Raw genomic sequence first — 23,379 nt, forward strand, 5'->3', positions numbered from 1 at the left:
GATTGGTGAAAGAGGTTGAAGGCCATGGAAGAAAGAAAAGGGGGGAAGAGTACCAGAGGGAGGCGATAGGCGGGCAAGGAGTTGAGGTGAGAGAGGGAAAAGGGGATGGGAAATGGTGAAGGGGGGGGAGTGGGGGGGATCTTTACCGGAAGTTTGAGAAATCCATGTTCGTGCCATCAGATTGGAGGCTACCCAAATGGAATATAAGGCATTGTTCCTTCAACCTAAGTGTGGCTTATCACGACAGTGGAGAAGGCCATGGATGGACATATCGGAATGGGAAGTGGAATGAAAATGAGTGGCCACTGGGAGATCCTGCTTGTTCTGGTGGACAGAGTGCTCACCGAAGCGGTCTCCCAATCTACGCCGGGTCTCACCAATATACAGGAGGCCACACCAGGGACCGAACAGACCCCAACAGATTCACAGGTGAACTGTTGCCTCACCTGGAGGGACTGATCTGGGCCCTGAATGCTAGTGAGGGAGGAGGTGTAGGGGCAGGTGTAGCGTGTGTTCCGCTTGCAAGGACAAGTGCAAATGATTTCAGGTTCCTTGGCCCCCATGATATTTCTACTATGGATGTCCAGTCCCTGTGCACCTCCATCCGACACTAGGAAGGCCTCAAAGCTCTCCACTTTTTTTTCTGGGCATCAGACCAAATAAATTTTCCTTTGGCTCCTCCCACTTCCTTCAAATAAAATGGATAGCAATGGGCACTGGCATGGGTCCCAGCTATGCCTGCCTGTTTGTCAGCTACGTACAACAGACTATGTTCTAAGCCTATCCTGGTGACTGTCCTACACTTTTCCTATGCTACATTGACAATTGCATTGGTGCTGCTTCCTACACTAAAGGAGAAATTATTTAGAGAGGACAAGTTCCACTAGGCGGAGGAGAGTTTTGGTGGAGGGTAACTGCTTAGGTCTGGTATAGGGACTGTCGTGATGAGGCCATACTTAGGTTGGAGGAACAGTACCTTGTGTTCCATTAAGGTAGCCTCCAACCTGATAGCATAAACATCGATTTCTCAAACTTCCAGTAATGCCCCCCGCCCCCTTCACCATTTCCCGTCCCCTTTTCCCTCTCTCACCTCATCTCCTTGCCCACCCATTGCCTTCCTCTGGTGTGCCTCCCCATTTTCTTTCTTTCATGGCCTTTTGTCTTTTTCCCCAGCTCTTTATTTCATCCCTCGCCCTCCAGCTTTCACCTATCGCCTCATGTTTCTCTCTCCCCCCCCCCCAAATGTCAAATCCCAGCTTTTTTCTCCAGTCCTGCCGAAAAGTTTCTGCCCAAAACGCTGACTGTACTCTTTTCCCAGATGCTGCCTGACCTGCTAAATTCCTCCAGCATTTCGTGTGCGTTGCTCAGATTTCCAGCATCTGCAGATTTTCTCTTGTTTGTAATCATTAAGTGATCATCACTTTTAACTAGAAGAATTGGTTGTTGCTTGAAAGAATACTGAGTTTTTGTTCTTTGATGTTGCAAAAGCTCAATGAATTTTGATATATTTTAAGAACTAACATGATCTTTTGATGTAATTTTTAATTTTTGTAAGAGAATAATGAATCTGAATTAGGTTTATCATCACTGACATGTAAAATATGTTCTTTTGCGGCAGCAGTACAGTGCAATACATAAGAAAATTACTATGTTACAATAAGAAATGAATATGTATATACAGTACAAAAGGGAGCATAATATTGAAATAGTATTAGGTTAATGGATGCTACCCAAACGGTTTATTATAATGGACAGGCAGATGTTTACAGATCAATATTGTATTTAATTAGCTAGCTGCTGGATTTCAATTTTAGGTTTAGTATGTAAGATCTTGTATGAATCTTTCCTATCACAAATACAACAAAATTGAAAAGTACTACAGGAGAACTGGCTCTTTGCCCCACATGGTTTGTGCTGAAGATAATACCAAATTAAATTAAATCTCTTCTGCATGCACATTATCCATATCACTCCATTCACTGTATATTTATGTGCTTTTTTAAAGCATCTTAAACACCACTATTGTATCTGCTTCCACTACCCGCCCCCAACAGCCCATTACAGAGATCTGCCACTCTGTGTGTAAAAAAAAAAAAGTAATTTGCCCAGCACATCTCCTTTATACTTTCCCCTTCTCACCTTTAAATGCATTTGTTCCAGTATTTGACATTTGTTTCCTGGGGTAAAAAGACTCTGATTGCCTGCCCTATCTGTAGCTTCCCATAATTTTATGAACTTCTATCAGGTTTTTCCTCACCCACAACTTTCCAAAGAAAATAGTACAAGTTTGGCCATGCAGGCAACATCCATTGCTCCAGCCTCAATCCAGTATAATCCTGCAAGTCTCTCAAATCCCCTAAATGCATTGATCCTTTCTCCCCATCCCAGACCATCATCAATCCTTAAAATTAATGTAAGAAGTTGCAGTTATTTCTACAAGGTATCATAACTCCTGTGCAGTTTAGTGTTTTAAAATGGGGCAGGGTGTTTCGAATTAGAGTTGAAACTTGATGTTGCAATTAGTCCTGTGATATTTGCATTTAGGAGTTAGATTTAGGAAGATATTTTCATTATGACTGCTATTGTTGACAATGTTATTACTAGTTAATTATTATGCTCCAGAAAGCTTTTCACTTACTATGTGGCAATGGAGATAACTTTTCTAATTATCTGGTTCCTTTATATGGTTTCCTGTCTATTGAGAAAACCAAATACAGATTTGTTGACCACTTGGTGGAACATAATCCGTACAGTTTACAAATGTGACCTTGACTGGCCTCTCTGACATCTTTCACTGTTCCAGTGAACCTCAACATTCAGTTGTACAAATAAATCTTGCTATTGAACACAGATCTATGAGTTCAACAATTATAGATTTTGCATTTTACTTTTCATTAACTTGAGAAAATCTGCAGATGCTGAAAATCCAAGCAACGCACACAAAATGCTGGAGGAATTCAGCAGGCCGGGCAGTGTCTCGACATTTTGGACCTAGACTTCAAGTTCTGATGAAGGACCTCAGCCTGAAGCTTCGATTGTTTACCCTTTTCCTTAGATGCTGCCTCGTCTGATGAGTTCCTCCAGCATTTTGTATGCGTTGTTTTATTGTGCTTTTTACTGTTAATATTAGATAATTAGTCAATTTCTCCTACTTAACACCTTCTCCAGGTACTCACCATTTTACCACCCTCTTTCTCCCTGCATTATCATCCCTTTTATGATTTTGTCTCTCTTGCCCTTCACCCATCACAGATCCTTTTGTATCTCCTCTCGTCATCTCTGCATCTTAAAACTTATCTCTTGCTTTTCTTGGTTGTGATAGCAAATTATTGACTTATTTCTTACTCTGTAGATACTGCCTGACGTTGATAGTGTCAGCATTTTTCTTCCAAAACAATTGAAATTTTGAATCAGAAAATGTATTTTCAAATACCCTTGAGATAAAGGTTAATACTTCTTAAGTTTTTTTGCAGCCATCTCTAATTTTTAGATCTTTTTATTCTTTGATTCCTCAGTAAAGTTGTTCATAATTTTTGTAATTTGGAAAATACTTCTTATTTATTCTATTTATTCTTGGTGTAAAATGGATGTATTTGCATATTAATTCTTTCTGCCATATTTATTTCATTCAATCATTCTGTGATCCTTTACAAATTTTTTGATCCCACCTCTGCTTTCTACTCTAAATTTTGTCAGTTGGCTGTCTATGTCATACAATAAAAAGCAACAAGCTTGATTTACTGTATATGACCCAAGGCAAAACCACAATTCACAATCTGCTCATTAAAGTGTGTCTATTAATCCTTTTCTGTCTGTTACCTTCTATCTATTGGTAAGTAATGGAGGAAAGGGATTGTTCTGTGGGGAGTTGGTCTGCATGATCTCCTGTATCATAATGAATGTGTTAAATTGAATGCTATAAGAATGTGGCACCTACAGTTAATGTCTCAAGTTCACTTTATCCATTATTTACCTTAATGATTTTTATTAGAATAAACGTGTAAAAATAACCTTTGGTTTTAACTGCAAGAACAAGGAACATTATGGAATAATGATGTACAACAAAAATCGCCTTATCAAATCCTATGAGAAAGTTGGATGCCAGATAAAGGTAAGGATGTAATATTTGTACATTTTGGAATAATCTTTTTTCTTGATTACTGAAATTACATTTTTAAATTTGTTGAAATACTTATCTCAGTGGCATGAAAACAGAGAATACTGAAAATATATGGCAGGTCAGGCAGTATTTGTACAGAAAGATGCATTGTTTACATTTCAGTTGGCTGACCTCTCATCAGAACTAGGAAGAGTTAGAAAACTAAGAGCTTTTAAGTTGCAGGAAAGAGAGAAGAGCAAGTAAGCAAGAAGATACCTTTGATGGGACTGAGAGAGATCAGAAGAGATGGAATGATACAAATAAAAACACAAAATGCTGGCAGAACTCAGCAGGCCAGACAGCATCTATGGGAGGAGGTAGTGACGACGTTTCGGCCGAAACCTTTCATCAGGAGTGAAGTAACATGGGATGGTCGAGGGGGGATAAGAGGTGGGGGGAGGGGTGAAGTAGAGAGCTGGAAAGTGATAGGCTGAAGGGAAATGGGCTAGGGGGAAGGTGGAGAATTATGGGAAATAAAAGAGAAAGAAAGGGTTAGCGATAACTGATGTGTTTTGGAAGCAATGTAAACAGAAGAACAAGTAAGAAAAAAAGCGCTAGGACTGAGAGATACAAAATGTTGCTAAAATTTTAAAGAAATGAAAATGCTGGAAAAACAAACCAGTCAGGCAGTTTCTGCGGTGAGAGAAAAAAATTGTATGATTTCCCCTTTTATCGGAATTGACTGATTCTGATATAAATTGGAAAAACTGGCTATCTGAAATTCTTGAATGCATATTGTGTTATATAAGTTGGGTTAATGTTCCAGTGTTCTGCCACAATTGGTTTTCACAATAAGTAAGCCTAGTTAGAATATTCGATTTTGAAGCCTAATCTTATGCTTACTGCATACAATGCTTCTGATTTTTTTCTTCTTAAACTTGAAGTATTTCGATTGTTTGCAACATTGCAGCCACTGCTGTGATGAAGCCAGTCAACACTAGACAAGAATTGAATCTCTATTTTGCTACATACTATTTCAAGTATCAGACTGGTTTCAATTAAATAGTCTGCATGCTTTCAAATCTATTTCTTAAAGAATAGAGGAGAAAATAATTAAAAAGGATGTGTATAATGGGGTACCTAAGTTAAGGGATATCTAACTTTTTAAACCTTGACTTTGAATTTTAATTTTCTCAAGCATTAAATTTTGTTACAATTGCGCTGTATTCCTTTTTAATAGGCTATTTTAATATAAAAGGTAGTTTAACTTTTTTTTGAGTGAGTAGTCCATATGAAATACTGTATATGTGCTCTAATGTAACAGACTTGTCATTTTTAATTCCAGTCAACTACCAGAGGATGTGGAATTGGCGTAATTGGAATTATTGAGTGTAATTTTCTCAAACCAGCACATAATAAACAAGATTTTGAATACACCAAAGAATACAGGTAAGTCCAGAAAAACACAAATGCATGAATGCCTGAAATAAATGAATAAAGGGGCTATTTGCTTTGATGATATGAACTGAAGAACAGGCTCTTAACTCAGGAGATTAAAGTCTTGCCTGAAGCACACTTTTGGAAAGGAGCAATAATCTGGTGCACAGGTTTAAAATCTGAAACCATATCTCTTAGTACATCAGCATTTAATTAATACTTTGTTTTTCTGTTTTTCCTATCCAACTTTGGTAATACTATATCTGCTGTATTTTAACCTGCTTGCTCAACTTGCTAAAGTACTCTTGAAGCTTCTTTGCATACTCTTTGCAGCTCACAACCCCACCTAGTTCAATGCCAAAACATTGATTTATGTTAACAATATCTGGGGCCTGTGCACTGTTTTTTGCAGTATTCCAGATGCCCTGTCACCCATTAAAAATAAAATCCATTTATTCATACTGTCTGAATACAACCTTGTTCGCCAATTTGCAGTCTACATAAGCATGTCCCTCTTAATCCCATGTGCTTTAATTTTGCATACTAATTATGTGGATTTTCTGGTGTAGTCTGTTTTGTCGTGTGCTTTTGTGATATCATTCTGGAGGAACGTTGTTACATTTTTTAACTGCATTGCAGTTGTGGTTTCTAAATGACAATAAACTGAAATTTAATTCAATTCAATTCAATGTTGAATTTGTCTGCATCATAATTTCAATCCTTTATATTTTCCCTATCACTGATGTGGTGTGAGGGTAGCATGTTTCTACTTGCTGGTTTTTCTTCTTTAAATAATAGTAGTGCATTTGCCAGTCTTCAATCAGCTTGAATCATTCCCTAATCTAAAGAATTCTACTATAACCATTATTTCCATGACTATCTCCTTTGGTACTAAAGGGATTATAAGACCTTGTGAGTTTATTAGCTTCCAGTCCCATTAAATTCTGTAGAATCATTTTTAGAGGGGAACTTGTTTTCTTTAATTACCTCTTTTTGTTAGATGCTTTATTCTTTGCCTTTTCTGTGATGTTATTTGTATTACTTTCTATGAAGAGAGAACCAAAGTACTTCTTCAATTGCTCTGCCATTTCTTTGTTTTCCATCATAAATTCTCCAATTTCTGATTTGTCTTCCTTTCACATTCTTGAAGAAAATTATATTTTCCATGACAAGTTTGCTGTGATACTTTATTTTTACTGAATTATAAATTACTTCCAATTCTCGGCCTTGCTACTTTAGTTCTGGCAACTGAACATGAGTCTTCTCTGTAAATCCTTAATTTCTTTAGATGGTTGTTTTTCTTTTTGTGCTTTCGCACCAGAAAGATGAATAACTGATGCATTTCTATATTTGTTCCTTTAATGTTAGCCATTGCCTGTCCATCGCCATGCCTTTCAGTGAAGCTCCCTATCTATCAGAACCAACTCACTCCTCATGCTTTGAGTTTCCTTTGTTTAAGTTTAGTTTTGGGTCAAAATACATAATTTTACATTTTAATGAACAGTCTTTCATATTATTGTCACTCTTTCCTAAAGGATCCTGCCAATAATATTAGTTACAAACCCCTTTATTACACTGTATTAATCTAAGATAGCTTGGTGTCTCACACACAAAATACTGGAGGAACTCAACAGGTCAGGGTTTTGGCCCTAAACCTCAACTATTTCCCTCCATAAAAGCTGACTGATGTGCTGAGTTTCACCAGCATTTTGTGTGTGTTGCTCAAGATTTGTAGCATCTGCAAAATGTCTTGAGTCTCTGGCTTGGTATGTAGTTGGCCCCTCAACATATTAGTCTTAAAAAAAATCTCATACATTCTGAGAATTCATCCTCCAAAATACTGTGGTGGTCTTTGCATGTAAATTTCCCCACACTTATCGTAGTATCCTTGTTACATGAACTTCTAATGCAGGCTTAATAATTAACTGATTTTATTTGTCTAAGTTACTGAAAAAATAAAAGTAGGAATTCTGCTGACCTGACATTTAACAGACCTACTGTATTTAGGAGGTTAAGAGGCAGAAAGGAATGTTGAACAGATATTTTACTTGACAGAAGAGCAGAATGGTCCACCAGAAGTTGTTAGTAAGATTTGTTCTTGTTTTCTTTTATCCCAAAATGATTTGGACCAGTGCATAAGTAGGATAATTTAAATGTTTAAAAACAGTGCAAGTCATGCGAGTATGGTGAATTATAATTGTAAATAGAATTGGTTTATAATTGTCACACTACCAAGGTATAAGGAAAAGCTTGCATACTGTTTGTATAGATCAATTCATCACACAGTGCATTGAGGTAATACAAGGTAAATCGATAACAGAATGTAGAATTAAGTCGAACAGCTGCAGAGAAAGTGCAGTTCAGTTAGACAGTAAGGAGCAAGATCCTAACATATTTTCTCATTACTACCATTGGGAAGGTGGTATAGGAACACTAAGACCTATGCTTGGAGTTTTAGGGTCAGCTTCTTCCCTCTGTCATCAGATTTCAGAATGACCATGAACCCATGACGCTACCTCATTATTCCTCTTTTGTACTATCTATTTTTTTGTTACTAATGTTAATTTTTATGTCTTACACTGTACTGCTGCCGCAAAACAACAAATTCCAGGGCATATATCAGTGTTAATAAACCCAATTCTGATTCTGGAATACGTACACGACACTGGAAGAACTCAGCAGGTCAGGTAGCATCTGTGAGAAAAGAGTAGCCAACATTTCGGGCCGAGACCCTTCATCAGGAATGGTGGGGAAGAGAGAGCCGAAGCCCAGTAATAGAGATAGGGGAAGGGGTAGGGCCTAGAGGTGCCAGGTGGAAAACCAATCAGAGGAAAGATAAAGGGGGGAGGGGATAAGCATGAAAGAACTCAGGTTGCAGGAGCAACACCTCATCTACCGTCTGGGTAGCCTCCAGCCTGGTGGTATGAACATTGAATTCTCCAATTTACGGTAATTCCCTCCCCCTTCCCCTTCCCCTATCCCAGGTCCCTCTCTGCCTCTCTCCCTTTTCAACTTTCTGTTTCTTTATCTCTACAGTTTTTTCATGCTTATCCCCTCCCCCTTACCCCTTTATCTTTCCTCTGATTGGTTTTCCACCTAGCGCCTCTGGGCCCTACCCCCTCCCCTATCTCTATTATTGGGCTTCGGCCCTCTCTTCCCCCCCCCCCCCCCCCCCCCATTCCTGATGAAGGGTCTCGGCCCAAAACGTTGGCTACTCTTTTCTCACGGATGCTGCCTGACCTGCTGAGTTCTTCCAGCGTTGTGTACGTATTCTTTGATCCACAGCATCTGCAGTTGTATTTTTGTGTTCCAATTCTGATTCTGATCCTCAGCTCTGGAACACAAGATTCAGTAGTGAGGTCAGGGCAGAATCAGATCAGAAGGGCATCTTTGGTATATTTTGTACTTCTGCCTGGCAGTGTACAAGCGCAGTAGTCTGGAAGATGCTGTCAAATGCATCTTACCTGATTGCCTTTTTTTCCCTCTCTAGAACTACTAGCCTGCAATCAAAACTTTTTTGGTTTCTGTTTTCTACATGTGTAGTTTTTTTTTTGCTTTTTGATTGTGGCTTTTATTTTACTTCAGCGAAGTGTAAATTGTGATTAAGGCTTTTAAGATAATGAAAGCATTAGAATATTTCCTTTTTCCAATTCCCCTCCTTTCTTTCTCCTGAGGCCTCCCATCCCATGATCCTTTCCCTTCTCCAGCTCTGTATCACTTTCGCCAATCACCTTTCCAGCTCTTAGCTTCATCCCACCCCCTCCGGTCTTCTCCTATCATTTCGCATTTTCCCCTCCCCCCACTACTTTCAAATCTCTTACTATCTCTCCTTTCAGTTAGTCCTGATGAAGGGTCTCGGCCTGAAACGTCGACAGTGCTTCTCCTTATAGATGCTGCCTGGCATGCTGTGTTCTGCCAGCATTTTGTGTGTGTTGTTGTTTGAATTTCCAGCATCTGCAGATTTCCTCGTGTTTGCTCTTTAAATTCACTACTGCGAAGCCTCTGCCAGTGATGCCTACACTGAAGAAGTTTAAATATTCTCTTCGACGGGAGTTCAGTGAAACCCTCTCTCGCTGCTCCCCATCTATAATTCCTTCAGCCCTTCAACTTTTCGATCATATTTTGACCCAGACCCGCTACTACAGCCATATATCCTTCCTTTGAACGTGTCTCCGACGCCAACTGACTCCAGTTGGCTTCAGGATCCATTTTCGAGCTTCTCAATTTGGACCTTCTGAGGATCCCAGGTACTCACATTTAATTGACTCTGCCTCCCGTTGTTTCTCTCGTCGAGCTCTGAGGGCAACACTCTGCGCCATGAGAAGGTACCTGGCGTCCCTATCACAATCACTTCCACGCCTCCGGGACACCTTTTTCTCTGTTTGCAATGGACCTGTCCATTATTTCATCCTCCGTCAGATCCATGCATGCAATCGCCATTTCTTTGAGTTTATCATGTCCTGCAAGGATCGCAAGATCTTCCATCTGCAGACCCCAGAGCATGGTCTTCGTATCACGTCCCCGGCCCCGGTAGTCGAACTCGGCTGCCTCAGCGACCCAGGGCATATTGAAAACCCGGACTCCAGCGCCATCAACGCGTGTTCCAACGGCCATGGATTGGCCTCGGCCGTCAATCTCGGCTGCTGCAGCGACCCAGGGGATTTTGAAACTCTGGACTCCAGCACCATCAACGCAGGTTCCAACGGACATGGAATCGCCCCGGCTGTCAATCTCGGCTGCCCCAGCGACCCAGGGGTTTTTGAAACTCCGGACTCCAGCACCATCAACGCGGGTTCCAATGGACATGGACAGCTTCAAAGCGATTGCGCAACCACCGACTGCGACTCCAGCCTTGAACTCCAGGCCGGGTCTTCACATGCTGCGGTTGTGACTCCCATCTCCCCTTCCCCCACCACCACTCTGCAATCCCCCCCTCCCTCAGATCCCATCGTCAGCTCCTGGGCCCTCAGAGGCTCCATCTTCCTCTCACCCCAACCCTTCCCTCTCCACTGACACTACCAGCCTCCCTCCCCCCTCTGATCCCATCTCTCATCCATGCTGGGTCTTTCCCATCCCCTCCGACCTTCAACTCTCTGAGGCAGAGCGCTCTGTCCTCATTAAGGGCTTCACCTTTGTCCCCCTTCGCCCACACCTCAGTGAGTTCTGCGTACGCCATGACGCTGATCTCTTCTTCCACCAGCTCCATCTCCGAGCTTACTTCTTTGACAAGGACTCTCCTACACCCACCGATGACCCCTTCTCCCGTCTTCAACCCTCCTCCTCTTCATGGACACCCCGCTCTGGTCTTCTACCTGCTCTGGATCTCTTTATTGCTAATTGCCGACGGGACATCAACCGTCTTGACTTCACCACACCCTGTTCCAATTCCAACCTCACTCCTTCCGAACGCTGTGCTCTCCGCTCCCTCTGCACCAATCCCAACCTCACTATAAAACCTGCTGATAAGGGGGGAGCTGTTGTTGTCTGGTGTACTGACCTCTACCTGTCCGAGGCACAGCGACAACTCTCTGATAACACCTCTTATTTACCCCTTGATCATGATCCCACTAAGGAGCACCAGGCCATTGTCTCCAATACCATCACCAACCTTATTAGCTCTGGGGATCTCCCATCCACCGCCACAAACCTCATAGTTCCCACACCCCGCACTTCCCGTTTCTACCTCCTACCCAAGATCCACAAACCTGCCTGTCCAGGTAGACCTATTGTCTCAGCTTGCTCCTGCCCCACTGAACTCATTTCTGCATACCTTGACACTGTCTTATCCCCCCTTGTTCAATCTCTTCCCACCTATGTTCGTGACACTTCTCATGCTTTGAATTTTTTCAATGATTTTAAGTTCCCTGGCCCCCTCCGTCTTATTTTCACCATGGACGTCCAGTCCCTATATACCTCCATCCCCCACCGAGATGGTCTGGAAGCTCTTCAGTTTTTTTTGGATTCCAGACCTAACCAAATCCCCTCTACCACCACTCTCCTCCGTCTAGCGGAATTAGTTGTTACTCTCAATAATTTCTCCTTTGGCTCCTCCCACTTCCTCCAAACCAAGGGTGTAGCCATGGGCACCCGTATGGGTCCCAGTTATGCCTGCGTTTTTGTTGGCTTTGTGGAATGGTCCATGTTCCAAGGCTATACCGGTATCCATCCCACTCTTTTCCTTCGCTACATCGACGACTGCATTGGCGCTGCCTCTTGCACGCGTGCTGAGCTCGTCGACTTCATTAACTTTGCCTCCAACTTTCACCCTGCCCTCAAATTTACCTGGTCCATTTCCGACACCTCCCTCCCCTTTCTTAATCTTTCTGTCTCCATCTCTGGAGACGGCCTATCTACTGATATCTACTATAAACCTACAGACTCTCACAGCTACTTGGACTATTCCTCTTCCCACCCTGTCTCTTGCAAAAAGGCTATCCCCTTCTCACAATTCCTCCGTCTCCGCCGCATCTGCTCTCAGGATGAGGCTTTTCTTTCCAGGATGAAGGAGATGTCTTCCTTTTTTAAGCAAAGGGGCTTCCCTTCGTCCACCATCAACTCTGCTCTCAAACGCATCTCTCCCATTTCCCACACATCTGCCCTCACCCCATCCACCCGCCACCCCCACTCGGGATAGGGTTCCCCTTGTCCTTACCTACCACCCCACCAGCCTCCAGGTCCAACATATAATTCTCCGTAACTTTCGCCACCTCCAACGGGATCCCACTACCAAGCACATCTTTCCCTACCCCCGCTTTTCTGCTTTCCGCAGGGATCACTCCCTAGGCGACTCCCTTGTCCACTCGTCCCCCCCCCCCATCCCTTCCCACCGATCTCCCTCCTGGCACTTATCCTTGTAAGCGGAACAAGTGCTACACCTGCCCTTACACTTCCTCCCTCACCACCATTCAGGGCCCCAGTCAGTCCCTCCAGGTGAGGCGACACTTCACCTGTGAGTTGGCTGGTGTGGTATACTGCGTCTGGTGCTCCCGGTGTGGCCTTTTATATATTGGCGAGACCCGACGCAGACTGGGAGACCGTTTCGTGGAACACCTATGCTCGGTCCGCCAGAAAAGGCAGGATCTCCCAGTGGCCACACATTTTAATTCCACGTCCCATTCCCATTCTGATATGTCTATCCATGGCCTCTACTGTCAAAATGAATCCAAACTCAGGTTGGAGGAACAACACCTTATATACCGGCTGGGTAGCCTCCAACCTGATGGCATGAATATTGACTTCTCTAACTTCTGTTAATGCCCCTCCTCCCCTTCTTACCCCATCCCTGACATATTTAGTTGTTTGCCTGTTCTCCATCTCCCTCTGGTGCTTCCCCCCCCCCCCCCCTTTCTTTCTCCTGAGGCCTCCTGTCCCATGATCCTTTCCCTTCTCCAGCTCTGTATCACTTTCACCAATCACCTTTCCTGCTCTCAGCTTCATCCCACCCCCTCCGGTCTACTCCTATCATTTCGCATTTCCCCCTCCCCCCTCTACTTTCAAATCTCTTACTATCTTTCCTTTCGGTTAGTCCTGATGAAGGGTCTCGGCCCGAAACGTCGACATCGCTTCTCCCTATAGATGCTGCCTAGCCTGCTGTGTTCTACCAGCATTTTGTGTGTGTTGTTATTAGAATATTTAAGTTGGATTGCTCTATGTGAGTCAGATAGAATATAAAAGCCACCAAGCTAATAACTAGCTTAAGATGTTAGAAGTATTTCCTTTTAACATATAATCATCAACATTTAAGACATTACCCTCTAATGCAGATATTCAAAGGAAACTGGTAAAGATCCTGAATGTGGTTGACATTATGATATCCTAAAGTAAGGCTAAATACACATGGATATCTACCCATTGTGGTTTTGTAAAGTTTGATCACTTTCCACTGATCAATTATTTAATCCTTCCCTGTAGATTTTATTTTCTCACAGGGAATTAAGCACACATATAGGCAAACCAGTAAATATTGTGATCTTGAGTCTGGAAGCTCAGTCTGCAAATAGTTTTAAATGAAGAACAAGTGCTTGACTGCCACAGACGTACATGGAAGTGATTAATTCTTTCTAAAGAGTAAAGGAGAATATTGGAGAAAATGTATCATTTAACCTAATAACAATGAAATTAGAAACTTGCTCTAATATAAGTGATCATTATGCAGGTCAAACCATATGATGAGTTTTGCCCCCATTTTGGGTCAAACAAAATAAATAGTTGATTCTAGTTTTTTAAATAAAGATTTGAATGTATTGATGTATTTTGTAGTATCATGTGGAGGTATTTTAGAATATTTACTTAGAAAAAACTGGAGGAAGCACATGGTGGTAAATAATGAAGTATAGCTTCAGAAACTGACCACAGCATTGCATTGGTACACTGTTTTGCGCTGTGATAAGACTTTGCACATTGGTATTTAAAACAATAAACCTCCACATCTGACACTTAAAAAAAATTGTAATTAATGTTCTCTCTGGTTCCAAAAGTAATCATTGCAATGGTTACAGTCGGAACTTAAAAGATAAAAGATTTGTCAAACACCAGTTATATTTTAAAATACATTTTAAAATTTAATATTGATTAAAAATGTTTAAACTATCTGAAAATACATTTTGTTTAGCAATGTCCATAGTGTAATCAAGAATTACAGCATATGTTTGCCATGTAGTACGTGGCTGATTTATTGTACCCAAATCTATTTTCAATTATTGGAATTTTGAAGTACCACAGTGGAAAGTGTGCAATGTGTTTGGAACTGTGAAAATTTTCTTAAGCTCAACTGGGCTCATTTGCTGCAGTTTTTAAATTATTATAGGATAAAATTCCACCATTCATCTTCCCTGGTACAGTGTGAAACTAAATGGATGTTTTAACTGATTTTTTTTAAAGATTTGAAGTGTTTCATATGAAAGGAATTAAATGTTTCATGTCAATAATATGAAGACATATTCTTTGATAAGTAGCAGTGAAGGTTATCATAATTCAAATTGATGAGCTTAATGCTTTTCAGTATCCTCTACATGTTTTTTTTACTGTAATTGTTAATCATTTCCTTTATTATTCATATATGTGACTGATGGCATCTCAGAGGTGCTTAAGAGGTGCATTAAGCAAAGGATTGGAAGAACAAAGCTATACTAGCGTCCTGGCACAATTCTGCTATTTTAATTTTATGACATTATTGTTTTCCAAACTCAGAATTAATATAATTGAATTCCACAACATCTCAACTTGATGATAAAATTAACTGCTGCTAGTGTTAGATGAAAGTAAATTGTGTAAGTTATCTGCCGTCACCAATTTTGCCAAGGAGTCTATCACTTTCCAGTATCTTGTAGTTGTGTAGTTAGACCTTGATAGGTTCATTATTCACTATTATCAAATTTCATGCCTAAGGTTAATATAAGAACTAAAACTGTTGGACAAATGTAGTCCTTAAGAAAAAATCAATGCACTGCCAATTGGGATCTTTTTAATTTTTCATGTGGCCATCATTTGTTCCATTCCTAAACTAGACTCTTTCTATATTAAATTATTAAATTAAATGTTTATTCATTTGTCTTCTATTTTGAACTGCAACGGGAAAACAATTCTTTTGGTCCCACAATTGACACAACAATGATCCTCCAGACTAATGACATTCATTTGACAATACTTTCTTGTTATCTAAAATACATACACTGTAAATGACTCCTTCCTTATATTTTGTACCATCCTTTCTCTGGATTTCAATTAAGTCCCTTACTGAAACCCAAAGATATCATATAAGATATTTTTTCATTCAGAAGAATCTCAGGAGGTCATGCTTAACAACCTCAAAAATTAAAGGTGTTTTATAATCTAATTTCTATCCGACTCCTCAGTGAGTTTACCTCTGTGATATTTTCTATTACTGTGGCTGTAATGGTGTATAAATTATAGAGCAGTGTTTTTTTTAGGTAATGTTTGTTACTTTTTAATGTGCAGGAAATATATGACTTGAAAATGTTGCTTTGGTTTTACCCAGTTTTCCCAGTTTCTCTTCCGTGACCTTAAAATGGTAATTTTGGCATCAAAAGTGTAACAGCACACCTGCCAATTTACACCATGACACATAACAAAAAGTATACTGAAAGTGTGGTTAATGTTATTTTTTAATTTCCCTATACATCTGACCTTGGTGCTCCCACTTGGGATTCCAGTAGAGTCCCAATGGCTATTTTAATCAACATTTGGAGTTATGGTAGTGGGGAAATCTTAAGTGACTAATCTATTAGAATTATTTGAGGGTGTATTTAGTGGATTAGATGAGGAAGGATCAATGGATGTAATGCAGTTGGATCTTCAAAAAGCTTCAAACAACGTCCTATGCAGGAGGCAGAATACAGGATTACGGCACATGAAATAGTGAATAATATACCAGTGAGCTAAATATCAGTTAACAGCTAGAAAACAAAGAGTACAAATAAAAGGGTCCTTCTCTGTTTGGCAGACTCTGACTGCAAGGATGGGTGTTTGGGCACCAGCTACTCACAATTCATATCCTTGATTTAGTTGATTACATTGATTGTAGTATTTGCACATTTTGGCTGATGGCGCAAAACTAAGTGGGGAATGTACATAAAGATGCAAGGAGGTTTCAAGGGTATAAGGTCAATTTGAGTTAGGATCAACATGGAATGCAATGTAGAAAAATGCTACTTTTTTAAATGAGAAAGATTGGGAAGGTTGTTTGGAAAGAGATGTGGACAACCTTGTATGCAAGTCACTGAAAGCTGATATTCAGGTACTGCAGGCAATCAAGAAGGCAAAAATATTGATAAGATAAGGATTTAAGTACAGAAGTGAAAACTCTTACCATAGTTGCATGGGTCTAGTGAGATCGTGTATGGGGTATTGCGCACATTTCTGGTCTTACCAAGAATACACGTACCTACTGTAAATGGAGTGCAGTAATGAATCATCAGACTGGTTTCTGGGATAGCAGGTATGGAGGGTAAGAGGTAGGAGTGGAGATAGGTGTGGTGAGGAGAGGTGGAATGTGGTAGGGTTTTGTTTTCTGAAAACAGTGTGAAGTTACCTCACCGAAGTATAGAACTTCAAAATCTGTGATAGCATAGGTATCGGGGTGGGGGGGAGGATGGCTAATGATTCTGGTGTCTGAGGAGTCGAGAACTAGGAGAAGTAGGATGAGGCCATAAAAACTAAAAAGAGGAAAAAATTCTTCCTTTAGCCCAAGTCTTCCCAACCTTTTTTATGCCATAGACCCTTACTATTAACCGAGGGGTATGTGAACCCCAGGTTGGGAACCCCTGCTTTAGACAATGGTAAATCATCTACCTGAGAGCTATGGAGGCTCAGTAATTAGTTTCATACAAAACAGAGATCCAACAGAATTCTGGATAGTAGAGTGATCACAAGAAATGCAGAAAGGACAGGAAATTGCGGTTGCCGTAGAAGATTGGCCAGGATCTTATAGCAGAGTGGGCCTGCTTTTGATATTTATTGTGTTATTATGAGTGTCCCATGATGATTACTCTCAGGAGGGCTCATTCCAAGCCCATGCAGAACTCCAAAGGGATTATTCTATGTCTGTCATTCCATATGCCACTCATGTGGAAGTTGCATGAGAAGCTTTAGAGAGTATAGTCAAATTTCTCAGAGTGACTTGAAACAGCCAGAAAATCATTATTATTGTGTTCAGTGCAAGGAAATCTATTTTCTATTAAGTAACACAGTCAAAATGAGCAATATGCAATTGGATTTTTTTAATATTTGTGTTGTTGAGCTTTTCGGTTGGTGTTTTGTTCTGGATGCTCTGAAAGAAGTGGTTTGTTTTAAAAATTTAAACCCCCTGTGGGTATATGTGTGGTTGTTGCACAGGAACTTCAGCAACAAAGGATATCCTATTCAGGCTATCCACGAACATTGCCTAGAGCAGATAAAGAAGTTTACCAAGTACTGTTAAAGCTTATCTGTCAAGATAAATTTTAGCAATTCATGTGTTAAGTCAAATGTGGATGTCGTGCAAAATTTATCTGTAGACATTCATGTTTAAAATAGCAGAGTTCTAGTGGATTACCACCTTGTTGGTTACAAATAACCTGTCCTGATGTATTGAATCTCATTTATTAATTAATATTCAAAAAATCTTACTGTTGCCATATAAAGTAAGAATCCAAGTGTAAACGTTCAAATATTGATTATGAATGCCTTCAAATTGTTGATTTGAGTTGTTCAGCTCACCCCTCTGACATGATGAAATATCCATCTGTTTCATAAATAAATTCATGCATGAGCCCTTCATTGCTTATCCCCAAATTAATCTATGCATATGTAAAAAGTCTTGATGTATGTTCTGAAGTAATCTATCCTTGCCTCTTTTAGTTTAATCTCAAATAATTTTATATTTTAAAATGTATTAAACCTATAATTCTTGTATCTCTTTAAGGTCTTCTTTGTGAAAGAACTTGTATGTAAGGGAAGTCCAGGAAGGGAAATTGCAAAAGAATTGTTTGTCAATTCCTCTCAATTCTACATATTAATTTCTATTTGTACAATAAGCAGGTGGCACTTTTGCTTGCTTTTAACACCAGAGAAACAAAATGTAGTGTTCTCCTCCCAACTTTCTGCAGTCTCACTAAATTTTCTTTACACTGTGACTCTTGTTCACACTATCTCCATTGTTTTGGAGTGTCTCATATTTTCTGGTAAACAGGGCTAGTAATAATGATCTTGTGTAGTCTGACAAGACTGCTGTTTAAAAAAATATTTTTGTCTTTCTGGACATGCATTTTTTGCACATATTTGCTGCTTTGGCTGGTTGTACATCTTTGGTATGGAATCAGTTAAGAATTGTGGTCTCTTCTAACTAACAGTTTCAACATCATTTGTGAATTCATGTAATTCTTGCTTTTTCATACATGTGTACAGTATTTGCTCATCTGCTTTCAAGGTTTCTGCTCAGTTATATGTTTTGGAATCTGTGAGCTTTCTCCTTCAATTTCACATTCTTTGATGGTGTAATTTTAGCTATTGAATGTTTAGATTGATCGGGGTTAGAGTATGGTCCTGAGCATAAATCAATATTTAAATTAAAGAGAGTAACTAAAGTGTGAGCTTAGTTCAAGGATATTTCTTGGCAGGAGAACTTGCCCCATGAGAAAGTTCCCATGTCCTTGGTGACCACATGTGCAATAGTATCCAACAGTAGTTCCTGACTGACTGGAGTCGTGGATGGATTTGCTGTGGAGTGACCTTGTTGCTGAGGCCATGGAGGCTAATGCAGGGTCTTCCACTGAAACATGGACTATGTTTCTTCCTCCATAGATACCAAGTTAATTGAGGCATTGAGTTCAAGAGCAGGAAACTTGGGTTGTTTTCTCTAGAGTGTTGGAGGCTGAGGAGAGATCTGTTTGAGAAGAGAATGAAAGTCCTAAATGGAGTTATTGAATCGCCAAAGAAGATGGATCCAAGTGCCATTAGGAAATAAACAAGCTAGTCGCCTCGTGCAATCAGAATCAGGTTTATTATCACTGGCATGTGACATGAAATTTGTTAACTTAGCAGCAGCAGTTCAATGCAATACATAATCTAGCAGAGAGAGAGAAAAAAGTAATAAATAGAATGAAACATAATAATAAATAATCAAGTAAATCAATTACGCATATTGAATAGATTATTTAAAAAATGTGCAAAAACAGAAATACTGTATATTTTTTAAAAAGTGAGATAGTGTCCAAAGCTTCAAAGTCCATTTAGGAATCAGATGTCAGAGGGGAAAGAGCTGTTCCTGAATCACTGAGTGTGTTCCTTCAGGCTTCTGTATCTCCTACCTGATGGTAACAGTGAGAAAAGTGCATGCCCTGGAGGTCTTTAGTAATGGACACTGCCTTTCTGAGACACCACTCCCTAAGGATGTCCTGGGTACTTTGTAGGCTAGTGCCCAAGATGGAGCTGACTAGATTTACAACCGTCTGCAGCTTCTTCCTGTTCTGTGCAGTAGCCCCCCCTCCCCCCCCCCCCATACCAGACAGTGATGCAGCCTGTCAGAATGCTCTCCACGGTACAACTATAGAAATTTTTGAGTGTTTTTGCTGACGTGCCAAATCGTTTCAAACTCTTAATGAAGTATAGCTGTTGTCTTGCCTTCTTTATGACTACATCAATATCATAACAAGAAGCTGAATGCAGTTGGTAAAACTCCAACTTCCCCCAAGCATACTAGTACAACTCTGCACTGTCATCATAGAAAGCATACTTACATCAGCTATTATTGTCTGGTTTGGTGCAACATTCTCTCACCATATATAAAAACTACTGTGAACTGTCAGGTCAACAGAAAAAGCAATTGGCCACAGTCCACCATCACTGCAGGTCTTGGATGTATCCAGGACAAAGAATGGTCAAGAAAAATCATTGTGGACACAACCCACCCAGCAAACTGCTGTTTCCAAAACCTCCCTCTGGAAAATGTTATAGAGCTATTAAGGTTTCAAAGGTACATTTAATGTCAGAGAAATGTATACAATATACATCCTGAAATGCTTTTTCTTCGCAACCATCCACGAAAGCCGAGGAGTGCCCTAAAGAATGAATGACAGTTAAATGTTAGAAACTCAAAGCACCCCCCCCCCACACACACGTAAGCGGCAGCAAGCAATGATCCCTCCTCCCCCACCGGCACATAAAACATTAGTGCCCCCCACCAAGCATTCAAGCATGTAGCAAAGCATCAATAAAGACACAGACTTGCAGTACCCCAAAGACTACTCATTCACTTGGTAATTCGACATACCACAGGCTCTCTCTCTCTCCTTAATAAGGGAAAAAGAGGTTTCTCCATTTCAAAGTGAGAGAGGAGACATAACAAACAACTCACTGATTTACAATATTAAAAGTCCATTGCGTCTCTTTTTCCAAGTTCTGTGCCCAAAGAACTCAGGTCTCTGGGCACACAGCCAGCAGCCAGCTTGCTGCTTTTGATCTTCCATCTCCCACGACACACCAATTCCCTGCAGAGGCACCAACCTCGAATCCACCCACCTCCAGAGCCACAGAATCGTGGAATTCCGAAGGCGAACTAATCTTCTAGGCCGCGTCATTGGTATCTCGAATAATGGCCATTCGTGAGATCCCGAGAGCGGGTCTCATTCCCGCAAAGAACCGAAGTCAGCGTGTAATGCCAGGTCAGGGTCTTCAAGAGAACCCTAAAAGGGAAAACTGGAGATACTAAAGATAGAAACAGAGCTGTTTCCAAAGGTGCAGCAAAAGAGTTGCCATTAGGCGCTATTAGCTCCTTAGCTTTACCCCTCTTTCAACAAAAAAAACGTCATGCCATCTTAAAAATTTCTTCCTCAGGCAGTTAATCTTATCAACCCTTTCACCCCCCCCCCCCCCCATCTATTACCTCAGTCACTGCACTGTAAACACTTCAAACCACTTTTTACATTGTAAATATATGGCGACAATTGGTATTTATGCACATTTTATTCCATGTTTGTGCTTGAACCTCTAAATTTATTTTATATAATTCTTTATAATTGTTGATTGCTGTTTTTGTTGTACATCATGCCAACACTCCAGAGCAAATTCCTAATATACGTATATGATGAACGTGCAGGGAATGGTTGAGGTATATGGATGTTGTGTGCTTAGGTATTTAATTACAAGTTTAATTTGTTCACTTCCAAGAGGACCACGACCTTGTCATAGTGTTTGGAGGCTTGCGTGCCTCAATGACCCAGACTACTATGTTGTTTGGAGTTGGGGACTTATGCTTTGGCTCTTGGTAGGGTCACCCATGCCAAATAGGTCAAAAGGTAGAGGCCAGACTAAGAATGGTCCACCGGTCCTCCAGGTTTGGGTGTTGAGCTCAGGGCTTGCAACCCTGACTGGTCAAAAAAAAATTGTTATGGAAACAGCAATGAAGATGGAGAACCTTCATTGCTGTCCTAAATGCTAGTGGTGTAACAGGCAATTGATTAATTAATTTATTTATTCGGTACAATATCATGGGCTGAAGGGCTGTTCCTGTTGTAGATGCTACCTGACATGCTGAGTTCCTCGAGTAGCTTGTTGTGTGTTGAGACATTTTAAGTAAGCTGCAAGCAATGCCTGCTCAGATAGGAAAGCAATGGTTACTACAAGGTTGAGTAGTACGCGTACCCAGGTAATGCGGGAATCCCCTTCTATTGGCTATTCCCTTCTCAGATAAATGTACCATACTGGGTACTGTTGGGAGGGATAGCCTTCTAAGAAAAAATTGTAACAGCCAAGGTCCTGGCACTGTGGATCATTCTGTTGCAAGGGGAAGGAGACAGATGTTTCTGTGACGACAGGCAAGAGTCCAGGATGGCACGTTAACTTCTAGTTCTAGCACGTTGTGTGTATTGCTCTAGATTTCCAGCATTTGTAGTACCCCTTGTGTACATGCTTGAGACCTTGAGGAAGTAACGAGCAAAATAGAAGATGATTTGTTGATGTGTATTTGTATTTTCAGAAAGCTGTTAATAAGGTATCACCTAGTAGATAAGCATGCAAGCTTAAAGCACCTGGGACAAAGTGGCCATGCAACAGGAAACAAAAAGTAGGAATAAATGGGTGTTTTTCTGGAGACTGATGGTTGATAAGAGTTGATAGATGCAGTACTATAAACTCAGAGATTCACAGTATATTGTTAATGATTTGGATGAAGGAATTAAATATAATATCTCATGAGTTTTCAGATGATAAAATCTAGGTAGAAGATAAACCATGGAAGCATTGAAGCTCTAGGCTGATATGGACAGAAACATGGCTGATTCAACTGTTATGGTATTAGTGTTTTAATGTATCACTATCACTAAAAATAAATGTGCTATGTTTAAACTACTTTATTAACTGGAGGCATCTCCTCCTTGATGGGGAGAGCGGGGCCTACTGCTCAAATAGTGAGTAATGGCAGCTAATGTCACCATAGAGGATCAAAGTTTTAAAGTATATTTGTTATCAAAGTATGTATGCAGTGTACAACTCTGAATTTTGTATTTCCCCCAGACAGTCATGAAACAAAGAAAAACCATGAAACCCCTCCCATCCTGCCATGTGCAATTAAAAAAACAAATCATGCAAATGGCAACAAAAAAATCGATAAAAAACAGAAAATGGAAGGAGTCCAGGTATAAGTTTAACTCAGTGTTCGTTATCTGTAGTCTGCCCCAATTCAAAATCCACACAAAACAGCAACAAGAAAGGATCAACCAGAAACTAGAAATGCATCATAATGTGAAATACAGAGGCAAATCCACAAACCCTGTGAATTATCCCTTGCCCAAAACCCAGAACTCCATCCTCCACCATCATCAGGGGAGAGAGAGATCATTTGAACACAGGAACCTTCCTCCGGGGGCAGAGAGAGAGAGTGAGAAAGAGACAGTCACATGTAGACGCCTTCTGGCAGTAGTGAATGAGAGGTTGATAGGTGGCACCGAACACCCGCTGGCCTTTCACACAGATGGTCTGCAAGTTTCTGGGAACAGTGATCTAGGACACCCATAATTAATGCTTCAAGGGCTGACTCTCTGAGGACATAAATCTTCTAACTATTGATCGATCAACTATTTGATGTGCTAAGTGATAGTGTTAATCTGGCCTGCAGTCTTCATTAAACTAAACTTAGCCACTGTTTTCTGGTTTGATACAAGCCCAATCAATATAACCCCACTGTTTTACACTGCATCTCTCGAGCAGCCAACCAGGTGTTTTCTATCGATAGTGCTGTTTGTTTGCAAACCTGTACTTTTAGCTTCAAGCAACACACACAAAATGCTGGTGGAACACAGCAGGCCAGGCAGCATCTGTAAGGAGAAGCACTGTCGACGTTTCGGGCCGAG

The 23,379-nt window shown here is 40.6% G+C and overlaps 2 protein-coding genes across 4 annotated transcripts in view; one reads left to right on the forward strand and one right to left on the reverse strand.

Moving 5' to 3' along the window:
* Nucleotides 1-23,379, forward strand: part of LOC140734349 (MORC family CW-type zinc finger protein 4) — a 143,208-nt gene that overhangs the window by 71,473 nt on the left and 48,356 nt on the right. For all 3 annotated transcript variants that reach the window (XM_073058183.1, XM_073058184.1, XM_073058185.1), the window contains 2 exons: nt 3,992-4,111; nt 5,445-5,548. In XM_073058183.1, the coding sequence (XP_072914284.1) occupies nt 3,992-4,111; nt 5,445-5,548 (224 nt within the window). The remainder of the gene's footprint in view (nt 1-3,991; nt 4,112-5,444; nt 5,549-23,379) is intronic.
* Nucleotides 19,001-23,379, reverse strand: part of cldn2 (claudin 2) — a 145,585-nt gene continuing 141,206 nt past the window's right edge. The window contains exons 3-4 of the transcript XR_012100525.1: nt 20,552-20,715; nt 19,001-20,091 (exon numbers count right to left, since the gene is read on the reverse strand). The gene's annotated coding sequence lies outside the window, so the exon portion shown is untranslated. The remainder of the gene's footprint in view (nt 20,092-20,551; nt 20,716-23,379) is intronic.

The sequence above is a fragment of the Hemitrygon akajei genome, chromosome 10 (assembly GCF_048418815.1).
Source record: "Hemitrygon akajei chromosome 10, sHemAka1.3, whole genome shotgun sequence".
Taxonomy (NCBI): Eukaryota; Metazoa; Chordata; class Chondrichthyes; order Myliobatiformes; family Dasyatidae; genus Hemitrygon; species Hemitrygon akajei.